The following is a 14,368-nucleotide window of genomic DNA, read 5'->3' as shown; positions in this document are numbered from 1 at the left end:
GTAAGCTTTCTATAAAATAAACATTATTATTTAACTTCCAAAATTAAAAAAAAAATGATGTAATAAATCAAACTTTCGCTGTATATCAGGTGATCAGTCCGACACGTAGCTAAAGTATCAATCATTACTAAGAAACAATAAAATAATTTTATTGAATTGAGTTGTTAATTATTTAATCGTTATGCGATGTATCAAATTTCATTCATCGCTTATTAAAATATTCTAACTCGCGGCAAAGTCTCGCGGCTTAGTTAAGTTTTCTGTCGACGTGCGCACAAAGTGTGGCACGCGCTATAAATTGCAACATACATGATTGAGGACACTATTCGACACTTTTATATTTAATATTATATTATGACTTCTTATGAAAAATTTTTTATGCTCGAGACGAAATTGAGTTTAGCGACAACCTTTAATAATTATGAATGATTTAAATATGACTGCTACTGAATTGGAAAAAAATGCTGGCTTTTAGAGAAAATTAATTAAAATCATAAATTACATGTAGGATTTACATCCTATTGCTGCGTGGCCTGGCGAGCTGGCACCTCCATGTGGCGCTCGCTTGACGCTTCGTATGGCTGCCTCTGCTCCGACGACGATGACGGGCCGGGCTAACCCTGGACTCCCTCGAGCATGGGCCGGGATAACCCTGGACACCTCTTGATGTGGGCCGGGATAACCCTGGACACCTCTTGAATTGCGAGCCGGGATAACCCTGGACAACGCTCTTCTTTCTTCCTTCTTCGTCTCTTCTTAATTTCTTTTCTTAACGCGGTTTCCGCTTTTTGATGTTGGTTGGTTCTTCTCAGGTTGTTTCTTGATTCTTGATAAGCTGGTTGGTTCTGACTGCGTGGATTGGTGTTGAAAAAGTGGTTCTTCTTTTTTTTCTTTTCTTGCTTGATTTTTCCTTCTTTCTTGAGTGTTAGTTCCTTGTTGGTTCACTGGTCTGGATCGCCATCAAATATTATAGGTTTCTTCTATGTTATGTATATTGACGAGTAGAGTCGGGTGAGGAGTTAGTGGAAGTCAAACACCTTATGTGTGATAGTATAAGAACATTCTGAACGTTTATTCTCTAAATGCCTATTGTTTTATACACGTTAGGTTGCGCTGACACAAGCAATATGCGTTTATGTCGCAGTAAACCAAAGCGTTACTGCTAAACACTAAAAGTGGACATTCACCACATTACACCTCCCCCGAAAGTTCCTCTCACTTAATCCAAGATCACCCTTATACCGGATTGTCCGAGACGGTGTGCTTGGTGTTGGTAAAGCTGCTATCTCAAACAGATCGTTCTGCTGTGACCAATGAGGTACTTTACGGAATAGACTTGGCTAGAGCACTAAAATCCTGTAGCATATTCATGCCAAGGCGGCAGATAAGGATCTTCGTGAATGGTACGTGGTATTTGCCAGAGGTACTTGAAATGAATTGTGCTTCATAGTGTTACGCGTCTAGCATTTATCAAATAAGAAATATGCGAAATAAAGTAATAGTAAGTAAAATATAACACCCGGGAGTGCCGACAGAAGTGAAAACTCAATGACATCTTACGTCTTACGCTCTCGCGAGTTTAGCATTTTTTCCCCATCACCACAGCGCCGCTAAAGAAGTTTTCACTTCAAAAATTACAAATACATATTCGTAGGACGATAAGCGTTGAATTTTAAGTCGAAGCACTGCAACTCTAGCAAACCGACCAAGTTTTAGTTATAAAATACTACACTCTCGCTCCGACATCCGTCCGATAAAACACGGATTTAATTGTTTAAGCATGTGATGTTTCGACCCGACCTAAACCGACTTTTATATAAACTGCCTTTCCAATTGGCAGAGATTAATAAACACGAATCACATGGCCACCAGCTGTCCCGCCCGTACAAAATAGTCAATTGGAAATTTCTACTGGCACGCGTAATAGGGTGCGACTTACCCCTATTGTTACCGCGTACATTGTGCAAGAACACCTGGCTTCCAGCTCATTAGGGGGAACCAGTGAAGCTAGAACCCTCTCCAATGCAGGGAAATTAAGACGACTAAAATGTTTCACTATGTTAGGATAGAAGTTAGTATTAAATACACTTATGAGATCTGCTGTGCCAGTCTTGAATGTTTGTTGAATGTCCGTGAAAAGGAAATATCCCGTAAATTTTATTACCTTTTTTTAACGATACTTAATCTGTAAGTTTGGCAATGGCACGGGTGGCCATGTAGGTAGGCGCTATAGTAAACTGTTGACATTGTTATAGAAGTTCGATTGGAGACCGAGCGGTTGTGATCGCTTTGATGTTACTTGAGTAAACAAACCAATTTCGACTGCATACACGTACCTATTCCAAAAGCCCATATACAATCTCCATATCGAATTTCGAATATGTGGATATGTCTATATTATCTATTGTACAGGGATATTGGGGTAGGTGCCCATAGAATTTCAAGTTAAAGGTCGATCTTCTAGCTAAAAGTACTTCGTGCAAGCTTAAAAATTTTATTCTTAGTACATAAGTGGACACTTAGTGGACAAATGTATGTCCGAAAAAAGAGGTGCTTTTTAATGTCGTTTTATAAAATATGTAGTTATCTTCTTAGTGTATGTTCTCCATAAGATGTTGGATCATAAATAAACTGGACATCGATATTCATATTCAAATAAGTACTCCACAAGTCAATATTTTTCTTTTCCCCTTTCTTCTATACTTAAGTTTTTCTATCGAGAGTAATACGCACTCTAGGAGACAGTAGGAAATCGCGAGCTCCCACAGGAGTGGTCGGGAAACACGTTTCACTTGACTAGTGCCTCACGTCACTGGCCCATTTCTTATGTCCCATTGACTGCTATGCATTCATCGGGCCTTTTCAAATGAAGGGGTAAATGAAACTCAGTGTAAATGAGGACGAATGGAGATTTATTGTTGGAGTAAGGGCCTCTTTAGCTTTGGCATCGCGCATGAGCGTGCTAATAGGGGCAATGAAGGTTTGTTTAGTTTTAAATTCTAATAGGTTTTTTTATTACATCCATTAGCCATTACATTGATAATTTTGACCTCAATCTGTGACAAAAGACTAACACTTTCCTTATTTGAAGTAAATGACATTGTGAGCCATTGCAAAGTAAAAAGTTTAATCCGACTCCATAAAGGCTTTTTCTTTTACATAATAACATACACAACAAGATCACTAAATTCATCACTCCGGTATAAAAAAAAGCTAAAATGCGGTTGCTGGTAAGCTAAGATGCGATTAATGGTTTCGGAGACTTGCTATAGATATCGATACAATTTAGGATTTATTTTATCTTACTGAAAACAACCTCAGTACTTTCAACTTCATTCACAATCGGCTATGACTATAATTGATCTGCTAGGGAATAAGTAAAAATCTTTTTTTATTTCAATTTAAAATAAATAAAAAACACGCTTTAAATAAGCATCACGCTTTTTGCGCAATAAAAGCATTGCAAATCCTTATTGTATCCATGTTTTTATTATGTTTCTACTTCAACAATAGCGAAGTATTCATAGAGCCAAGGCAAGTGATTGAATTCGCCCCAGCCTGGTTCATTATTATCTTCATAATCCGGGTTTAAACTGCATTACAAAAGGTCTAACACTGACTGGGACTATTTTTTAAAAAGCTTCCGTATTTGCGCCGACGACGCCCTCGACAAATATTTTTATAAGTAAACCAATGTTTGGACTGGTTTTGTCGGACGGGTTTAATAAAACCAGCCCCTTGATTGTGACTCGATTAAATTTTGGTACGAATCTTGAACAAATTGTCTTTCTGGAGGCCGATTTTTGAATTTCGACCGCTCGATTTCGTGTATTTCGTTCAGTAATATCTCCACTACTAGGCATATAAATTCTACTAATTGAATTGTAAACGAGTGGTCAATATCAATCGATTACAAATTTCTACCACTCGTATTTCAAAAATTAGCATTTCGCCGTTTTCCACCGATTTTCGAGTGACGAAATCGAGCGATCGATATTCAAAAATCGGCCCCTGGAATATGTAATATTATATTGCTAATTATATTTGGAAGTTGAATAAAGCTTAGGAATACAATGACAGTGTTGAGGTACACTGTATTACACTGCAGTGCGAATGAAATTGCAAATGACTGCTTTCAAATTGAAACGGTCATTTCTATTTTTTTTTTGTCACACAATACACTAGATTTGGCCTTACTAGTACTTTTAATTAGCATAAAAGTAATATTTAGTAAACAAAAAGTAGACTGTAACCTTACTTATTACGTTTCTGCTCAATTACAAGAAGTTAACAAAGTTAACTTTCATCTGCTTTTACTATTGAACGAAGCCCCGGGAATAGTCTAATTACTCATAAAGAACGTTCCTGGTACTGCATTTCTAATAATAACTAACTTACATTTGCGTCCGAGCTCGCAAAGGAAACGCCTCAAGCAACAAATGTTATGCACATGCGGTTAACTGCCGCAATGACTATTCGCAGCTCACTTTCAGATACGAACAAGTGCCGCGGCCGTTAATATCAAACCAAGTGCTGTTTACGAGCAACCGCTAACAAACAATATCATAGACAGCCCTTACAACTATAAGAAATTAATCTACGTGTCCAAAAAATAAAACAAACGGAATCATAAATCCCACACTGAGAAGACAATATATCGCGTCATCATAAACTTTTCCCTCTCCCGCCAGGCGGCGCCATGGCCCCCCTTTCTTCGTCCCACCCCCCGCCACCCTCAAGCCGCGACGCCGCCGCACGCACGTGCGTGCACAGCTACTTGCTTCCACCATTCAGAACATCGCCATTCAAGCAACAAAACACCTTAACGGACACTATTAAAGTCCATTATCAAACCGCTACACTCCAAGGATGCTGCACAATCCATTACTCACCATATCACGTTACTATTAAGCACATTTTATAGTGCTCATCGGCCGCATTCCCGAGACTTAAAAGCGATTGTTGTCGATGAACGTTTGAACTTTTGTCCTTTTGTAAATTAGCGGTCGCGGCTTTAGATTTTTATTCGCTTTTGTGCGGTTTCAACGATAAAGGCGACGACACTGACTTACGAGTCGCGGAATTGATAAGTTAGGTCGCCATTGTGGCTTTACTCGCTATCGGAACGGCAAAAGTTCGTGCAATTTCTTAACTGTCATCGTAAAGCCTGCGGCATCGCTGCAGCGATAAATAAGTTTCATAATCGAAGAGCTTCCCGCCGTAGGTTAATAAATTGTACAAGAGAGTACAATCGTAAACAAGACTGGCGTCACAGAATTATGCACCCCACCACATAACTGGTCCCTCGGGTATCGGCTCTGACGTATAACCCAATAAGCACCCACGAGGCAAAACGCGACACGTACAATACAAAACATTCCCGGATATAAAAGCTTTACCCTGTTAAGTAATTTATTTCTTCTTCAGGTAGTCCGTGAATGGTTATTTTATGGTCCCACTTAAACGTTCTATAATCCACGCAGTTCAAGCATAAAAGAGGGTGTCGGAAACCATAATGCAACGTGACTCGTGAACAACGGAATCGTACTGGAGACGGCACCTGTTTCAAGTCAAGGGTCATAAATCTTAGTTTTTAGGGAGATTTTTAAACCTAAGTATCTATTTGTACGATTTATACCATATTAACTCAGTCCCCTATTCATATTTGATATAAATATTACTGCTCCCTCTTGAGGCTTAATTTCGATGCAGGTGGCCTCTTGGAGACCCGTAAGCACTCTTATTGTTTGAAAGTTAAAGTCCAGTTTTCATTGTGCACGTTCCAAAAATCTTTTTTTCAAGTTTTTGCGCTTGTTGAGTGAAACCCATGACATCAGAGCATAAACTAACCTATCTTAACATATAGCTGGATATAGAGCCATGATTCATCTGCGCTGAGTCAGAGAAATCTCACTTAGTAACCAGTTCAGCCCTCCACAGCCTACCCACTCGTAAACGAACCGGTCGTATGATCTTAACAGGCCCTGTGTTCCCATCACTTACCAATCGATTGTCTCAGATACACCAATTGAACTATAAAATAAAGCTTTGATTAGACATATTACATAATTATCTCGAGATCACATGTGTACTGGTTAACTTGGAACGCCTGCAATAACTGTCCAGTTATACACATACTTAATTACTTACACAATGATACGTAATCATATCGAACACTAATATATTATGTACATAAAATATTTCATTTAAAAATTTTAGCTCTCTAACCCACACTACACGATACGACGCTCAAATATAAAAAAAAAACAACGGGTTGCTCTCAGGGAGTGCCGACAGAAGTGAAAACTCAATGACTAGTCCAAATGTCTGCAGCACTATGTATACCTAATTGACCCATCCTCCTTTCTATTGAAAAACTTTAGTTCCGAAATTCCTGGTCAGTGAGCTTGTTTAAAATTCGAAATTCAAATTTTTAGCGTTAATTGTTTAAAATTCGAATAGAAATTGTAAAGTTACCTTGCAGACCTCGCATCTAAATATATTTGGTCATGATATTTTGAGTTTTATTCACCAGTACTAGAGTTCACTTTTATTAGCGATTTCATCAAGATGTAGCTTTATTTACTTAACTACGAGGGGTATTCAAAATATTCTCGGTATGAGAATGAAAACAAACAAGTACGAAAAGTTTGATATTTTTATTTTTCAATATACTCCCCCCCTATGTTCATACACTTAAAAGATCGATCAATTATTTTTATTAATCCTGCATAAAAATATTTTTTATCTTTGGTGTAAAAATGCTCCTCCACTGCCGCCTTCAATGCTTCATCATCGGAAAATTTATTTCCACGCAGATCCTTTTTAAGATTGGGGAACAAAAAGAAGTCGCTGGGGGCTAAGTCCGGACTATACGGTGGGTGAGTAACAGTTTCAAACCCACATTCAACAATAGCTGCCTTGGCAATATGAGCAGTATGGACGGGGGCGTTGTCATGCAGAAGCATAACACCTTTGGTTAACTTTCCTCGCCTCTTTTCTTTGATTGCATCCTTTAATTGACGTAGAATGTTAGCGTAGTACTGTCCTGTGATATTTACATCTTTTTCTTTATAATCGATCTGTAATACTCCTTCACAATCCCAAAATATCGTGGCCATGACCTTGCCAGCTGAAGGGATGACCTTGAACTTCTTGGGATGAGCTGAACCCTTAATGTGCCACTGCATGGACTCTTGTTTACTCTCTGGGTCATAATGATGAACCCAGGTTTCATCTCCAGTAACTATTCTTTGCAGCACCTCATCAGGATTTTCACCGCACAGGTCAATAAAATCGGAACAACAAGCTACACGCATGCCTTTTTGAAGCCGAGTCAGCATTCGCGGAACCCATCTTGCACTTACTTTTGACATATTAAGATGGTCATGGATAATATCATGTATGGTACCAATAGAGAGATTGGTTACTTGTGCTATAGATTTTACCTTCACTCGACCATCTTCCAATATAAGTTTTTCCACTTTATCAATATTTTCTTGTGAAGTAGCTACTACAGGCCGGCCAGGTCTAGGGTCGTCTTCAACACTCTCCCTTCCACGTTTAAACTCGCTTGACCACTTTTGAATGGTAGATAAAGAAGGAGCAGACTCACGGTAAACACAATCCATTTCCTCTTTTATGGTTTTTTGATTTTTACCCTGTTTTGTCAAGAATTTTATCACGCATCGATGTTCTAATTTAGTTAACATTGTCAATTCCCACATGATGTTCATGTTTGTTCAGCAATTGCAGAAAAACAAAAGAACATCTCGCTTCGAATTATACTTTTTTTTAATGTCAATGAATAAACCTTAGCGGCCAGTAACGAAAGAAATTTTAGAAGAGGTTGTAAGATATCAATACCGAGAATATTTTGAACGCCCCTCGTATATTTGAGTGATATAAAGTTAGAATGTAACTGTGAGATCCTCGTATTTCAGCCCGTACAAGATTAGAACCTTTTTCATGTAATATCATTGAGTTTTTTTTATTGATTTAAATGCCATCTAAATGAGTGGCCATCTAAATCTTACAGTCACGTGATCGCCTTACGGTCACGTGATCGCCTTACGCTGTCTCGAGTTTATCATTTTTTCCCCGCCTCAAAAAGTGCCCAACGCCGCTAAAGAAGTTTCACTTCAAAAATATGCCCATATGTATGACAATAACTAGTGAATGTTATATCGAAAGTTATTATAAATTATTTACTACCTTACTACGACACTAAGGTAGTAGAGCTTACCGTATTATTTATACCGCATGAAAGTTACCTGATAAGAATATGTCATTCGGATGTGTATGACTTGTTCGTTTTGTCTTGTCTTGATCGTCATATCGACCAATAATATAACAATATCAAGTTGTTATATACTTAGAGTGAAACCTATCCTTACAACCGACGCATTTTATTTATGTGACTAATGAAAATGCTTCTCATGCTTGAAGTATTTAAAAAAAAATAGGCAGATGTCGTTATTGGAGTTAAATTTATGACTGAAGTACCGCCTTCCACATTGCATCGTCCTAAGCGATATTTAATATCGGGGCCGACAGAAATATATATCTTACCCATGTCGATGCCATGTCCAACAGGACACATATACACAGGATATCTAACAAGATATCGGGCAAGAATGTTTGTTTAATTCAATCCACAAAATGGCCAAACCGTTATTTGGAATACAAGTAAAATGTGTTGTTGTGAGAAACATTTCTACAAATGACACTGGCTTCCCCTATCTTGGTTATTACAAGAACACTTTGAAACTCGTAAAATAGTCCGTTATCTCGCTGGCACTCTAGTTATAATGGAATCTTTACCCTGGTGCCACACTTAGCAAGTAACACTATCTACTGCCGCCGGACGCTGGTGCAACACTATTCGCAATTAGGTTAGTTAGATTGCACCAACTTATCTCCTAAGGCGTATGAACTATCACTGAACTATCGCCAACAATGCATTTTACCCTATCATTATCTGCCGCTTTCACATCTCGCTTGGGAACACGATTCATCACTTCACCGTTATGCATTGAGACAAATTGTTCTAACCAAGTTCAATTACCCTTCAATAGTTCACGACCAATAATGGTGACAGATACGGCTAACGCTTATCGACGAATAACAATTTTCTCAATAAAAATCTCATTAACATCGTAACATTCGTATTTATTGCTTCAAATGATGTATCAGTTGCACAAAGTACTTTTCTAATTCGATTCCAATTCGTTCCCATGACTTCTATATTTTAATTTGATATGCGGTTAATAAAGTTGATATTTCGAGAATGGATATCGTTGTGTAATTCATATAGCGGTGACCGCATGCTCAGTACTTTTTCCGAGACCCCGCATCGCTATAAATGGTCGTATATTAAACCGCAAGCGGTCTACCTGACCCTTCTGGTTTCGATCGCTGGATCACATTACATGAGAGGTGTTGACTCGCCACGAGTGTCTCTACATCAAACACAGTAACTGGTAGCGGACTAATTAACTCGCGAACTTAATTTTGTCAATTCAATATTGCTCCATTACTCCGACTATTACGGATACATTTAGCCCATGATTGTCTCGACTTAAGACAAATGCCTTAAGTTGCAAATTACTTAACATTAGAATCTCAGCACATTAAACATTATAACACATACGAACGATCCGAAACAATGGCCGGATATGAGGCAGGATATGCGTCCGACACATTCGCGTCTCCATGTGTGACGTCAACGTGTCTAATTTACGTTGATCACTATCATTAAACGGTGGTGGACTATTGTTGCAAGCTTAAAGCGCTTGTTTGATATCGGCTGGAGTTTAGTTTGCCTCAGATGACTCGAAAGTTCCCAGCATATTAAAACAAACACGTTGAAGCGACTATCGACAAAGTTCCGTCCGCTACGTTAAGCATCGCATCCGCTAATCCTCGCTGCAAAACGCAGAACAAACTGCTTCTCTTTGTGTTGCACTAATGAGGGCCACGTGGCTGTCCCCCGCATTGCAGGCTGCACAATAAAACAATGCACAGTAGTACACAGTCGACTATTTCTGCAGGAGTCGCGTGACTCCGACTCGTTACTTCAGTTCCTGACTGTTTGTATTGTATGGGCCGACTGTTTCCAAATGCGTCGCCGGAATGGCAACGTTGTCGTTTATCTTTCCATGATAACTGGTATTGTTGTTGTCTGCTCAATTTGAAATTGCATTTGTTCATTTTGCAAAAGCATTATAACTTTGTGGCTTTGCTTTTTATGTGATGTACCTATCTATATAATGTGATGTTTGTCGTTTCTAATATATTTTAGGTTTACTTCCCGATAAAAGGGCTTTAAAGTATCAAAAAAATCCAAATAAGTAAGTACTTACCCGCTTCATACGTACCCATATTATATTTTTTCCCTATATTGACGAATATTCGTAAATATTCTATTTACTTGTTCGATTTTCAACACAAGATTTAGAGCCAGACATTGAAAGTCCTTGACAGAGCCTAGGGATTTACCGTAGGTAACCGCTGGATTCTCGAAATAACGATCCTTACGATTGTGTAATTTCTCTTTGGCAAGTGGTATAACTACGGCTACAGAGGTCTGAAGCGCTAGCCAAATTATGTGTAGGTATTTGTATACATTAAGTTTTCCCAATATTCAGACTAATTCAGAGAACAATAACATGCCTATTCCTGAAACTGGTCTGGAACATGTGTTGACAAGACTTGATTCAGAACTTTGGGTAATGTTTGAACATTATACCTAATTCAAACAGATGGGTAAACAATAAACTATCGCGTGTTGTAGTTATCTTGTAAGATTCCGTTTACCAATTCATATAAGAATGTCCCTAACAGACAGGACGCGTTCTGTTTACATTCCCTCAGAGGACTCATGACACTTTGACACAAACACGAAAACTTTTGAAAGGAGCGTTTGTTCGCGCGTTGTCACCAAACAAAACAACATAAACATTGGCTGTGCCGCGGTCGTGAACTTCACTTAACACTAGCTATTAGGTCTGTTGCACCGCTGCGTTTCCGTGGCGGTGAACTCACCTAGTTGGGCGAAGACTTTCGGGCGCACGTTCTCCTGCCAGGCGGCGGCGGCGACGGCGAGCAGTGCCGCCAGCAGGGCACAGCGGAGCACGAGCATGGCACTAGTCACAGAGCGACATCACTTGAAGCACTCGCGACGCGCGGGGCACAGGCGGGGCGCGCGGCGGCCGGCGGTGGACTGACTGCCGGCGGATCGCGCAGGCGCTGGCGGCGCCCCGCGGTCTCGCATGCGTGGTGTTGCGGAGTGCGGACCTCGCACGTGACGCAGCCCTCCTCGCAACCCTCGGCTATACAACCCTGCGACGTCATAATCGCGTTAAAAAAGCGCCTGCATATCCTAATGAACACTAAACCTGCAATTGGGACTGGCGGGGAGTCTTTGTTTATAAACGATTTTGGATGCATTAAAAATTCGTTAGGGGCGTGACAGTTCAGCGAATCGTAAGGTCGCAATTACGACTTTGAGTTTACAAGCGGGTTTAAGCATGCATTATAAATCCCCTTCCGGAAAAAAAACCAGACACCAGTCGACGTGATTTTACTAATTGACGGCTCCTCCCTAACGACTGAGTTGAACCGTCTTAATAAATAGGTAGGTGGCTCCCAGTCTATAATTGTCTTGTTAACCGATCAGTTATCGGTGTTTTTTGAAATTCATTACCAACCATTCAACTGATATTATGGTATACAATAGTAAACTAAAGTACTTATTGTTTACTTATAACAAATGGTATTGAATTTATTTAACATAGAGAGGTCTTATGATGGATCATTTAATTATACACGTCATAAAACTAATCTATTATTAGTTACCACTAGCAAAAAAAAATCAACATGCAAACATTGCTAACACAAAGTTCTAAATCCGGGTTCATGAAAAAGAGGGATATAACTTTGTCGAAATATTTTTCGTGGAAAGGTGGGGTGCCCTAGCAACTTTTTCATTATTTTTAATTCGACAAAGGTCGTCCCTTATAGCGTTATTGGGTCAGTTTGGAACCGTACCATACTAAGTCGTGTTCGTTGTTAGAGCACCAGTGAGATGCATTGTTGTCGGCCCGTGTGAAAATCGATAAAATAAACATTATTGTGCATGACTCCTTTATCGATGGCCCCTTTAGCGTTGCATAGAGCGTGCAACGGGCATTCTCTTTATGTTCGATAAACTACTACCAAATATTTGTATCTAATCATGCATACAGTTAGTTACTAAAGTAAAAGATAGTGAAAAATAAACTCTTCGCCAAGATTAAGGTCAAAGGCAAAGCCCGTAATATAAAAAGTAATAATGGGTAACATTTGATTTAGTACCAATGGTCGAGCGTCTGCCATCCTAGCAAATAAGGCCACTTTCTCATTTGGCAGTGATCAATTGACGTAACTAATATATACGTAGTAGCTAAATCGTTTTTATTTGATTCACTAAATCACAGTCATTTTGACAAAATATTATGGTGGCCACAGATTTAGTTTCGTTGGCTGCGGTTACATAATAATCATAATCTTTGTATATACATGTCACGCTAGACTATCCTTACACCTACTTATTAATAATAACGTAGGGGAAGTACGGTAAAACTTGTGGTAGGATTTTAGCCAAGTAGGTATGTTGCATCGCTGCAATAGTGGGCAATTATTATCTATGAGCCACTCAGGAAGTCCTCTAGTCACAGACAGCGATTTATAAAATATGACAGATGATTTTACTGATTAAAGGCTGATTTCGAAATCCAATAATAAATCCACTCTTTAGCGAAAATGAGGTACAATTAATCAGATATAAAACGTTAATTAGGTGAGACGTGAATCGCCGTCTGAGCATTATGAAGATATTTAATAAAATCATTACGAACACTAACTTCCTATCTAGAACCTTTAACTATCTCGAAAAGAGACTTTTACTAAAATAAGTTACCAGTTCCGCAGTTCTGGAAGACGCAAGCCACGGAGTAGAGAAAGTAGGGTATTCCCCTTTTTTATAACGGAGAAAATGGATTTTACAGTACATATGGGGCTACTTTTCCGCACTAGTGCGTAAAATAGCACTTTTCGTGCGTATGTCGAAACTTTAAAGTGCCATATGTACTGTAAAACATTGTTCGATACACGTGCGAATAGGTAATTCGCAACTCGTGTCGATTTAAAACACTCCCTTCGGTCGTGTTTTAATTTATCGCCACTCGTTTCGAATTTCCTCTTTTTCGCACTTGTATCGAATATAACTATTAACTATCAGGCCCGCGAAGAGTCTAATTCTAACACTTTAAACTCTCGCGTTTTGTACACATATTTAATTACACAAACGGGTCTACCGCGGGTTTATTAACTAATTTCGGGTAGTTTAGTGGTGTTTTATTAATATCTCCGTTGACATTTGTTGGGGCGTCAGTCTTTCCGTGACCACAGCTGGTGCAACTCAGCTGAAACGTCGGAATTAAAGGTAAAAACAATGAAATTATATCGCGGTAGACCCGTTTGTGTAATTAAATATGAGTCTAATTCTATACAATCCAACCCGAAAAAAGGAAACGAAAGCCTGGAAAAGGCCCTCAGGTCAAAAAAAAATTGTAGAATAGGCTAGCCTAGCGTTGGGGAAAAAACAGTTACGGTTCTTGAGATAAAGCTCAATGAAGGATATACGACCAGACGGACTTACGAGTACAACAGAGGCTTAGGATTTCGGTAGGTACTCTCCGTTGATTGTTGTGGGAGTGACAAGCTAGTTTCTGTGAGTGCTACATAATAAAAGACGTTAAAATACGAATTAAAAACGAGTTTTCATCAAAAACAAAATATTAAGCAACAATAACTTTTTCACTGATAAGAAATTTGTTGTAAGAAAACAAATAGAGTGTTTAAAATATATGTGTAAGTAGATAAATGTATTTCTCTAACAGTGGAGTTTTTTAAATTTCTTTTAAGTATTTTTTATTTCTTACCAACACAAGGACACTTTGTTCACACCATTTAAGATAATAACATACAATAACCGGATGTTAAGTCACATTCTCCACTAAGCAGTAAACAGGCCAAACGATTATTATTATGGTTTACATAGGATCTTCGTATGCTAAACATGATTGTAAACAAACAGAAACGTCAGAGCTACAAGCACCGAGATTTTGAAATAATATATAATCCGTAATTTCGAATTTGAGACATAAACCGCACTTATTAGGCAGCATCCTGGCATGACTCATGTGATTTTAACAATAATTAATTGTTAGTGTGAACTTATCTTATACTCACTTATCCCGGGGCGTTCGTACTTTTCCCGTCAAAAAAAATACAAACACTGACTTTCAGTGCTTATAAGTGCGTA

General features: G+C 38.8%; 1 protein-coding gene across 4 annotated transcripts in view; it reads right to left on the bottom strand.

Moving 5' to 3' along the window:
- LOC134654960 (semaphorin-1A) overlaps positions 1-11,618 on the bottom strand; it is a 486,499-nt gene extending 474,881 nt beyond the window's left edge. For all 4 annotated transcript variants that reach the window (XM_063510407.1, XM_063510409.1, XM_063510406.1 and 1 more), the window contains exon 1: positions 11,047-11,618. In XM_063510407.1, the coding sequence (XP_063366477.1) occupies positions 11,047-11,143 (97 nt within the window). In that variant the 5' untranslated portion in view covers positions 11,144-11,618. The remainder of the gene's footprint in view (positions 1-11,046) is intronic.
- Positions 11,619-14,368: the final 2,750 nt, after the last annotated feature.

The sequence above is a fragment of the Cydia amplana genome, chromosome 16, assembly GCF_948474715.1.
Source record: "Cydia amplana chromosome 16, ilCydAmpl1.1, whole genome shotgun sequence".
Taxonomy (NCBI): Eukaryota; Metazoa; Arthropoda; class Insecta; order Lepidoptera; family Tortricidae; genus Cydia; species Cydia amplana.
Note: the sequence above shows the minus strand (reverse complement) of the source record. Positions and strands in the feature narration are given on the sequence as shown.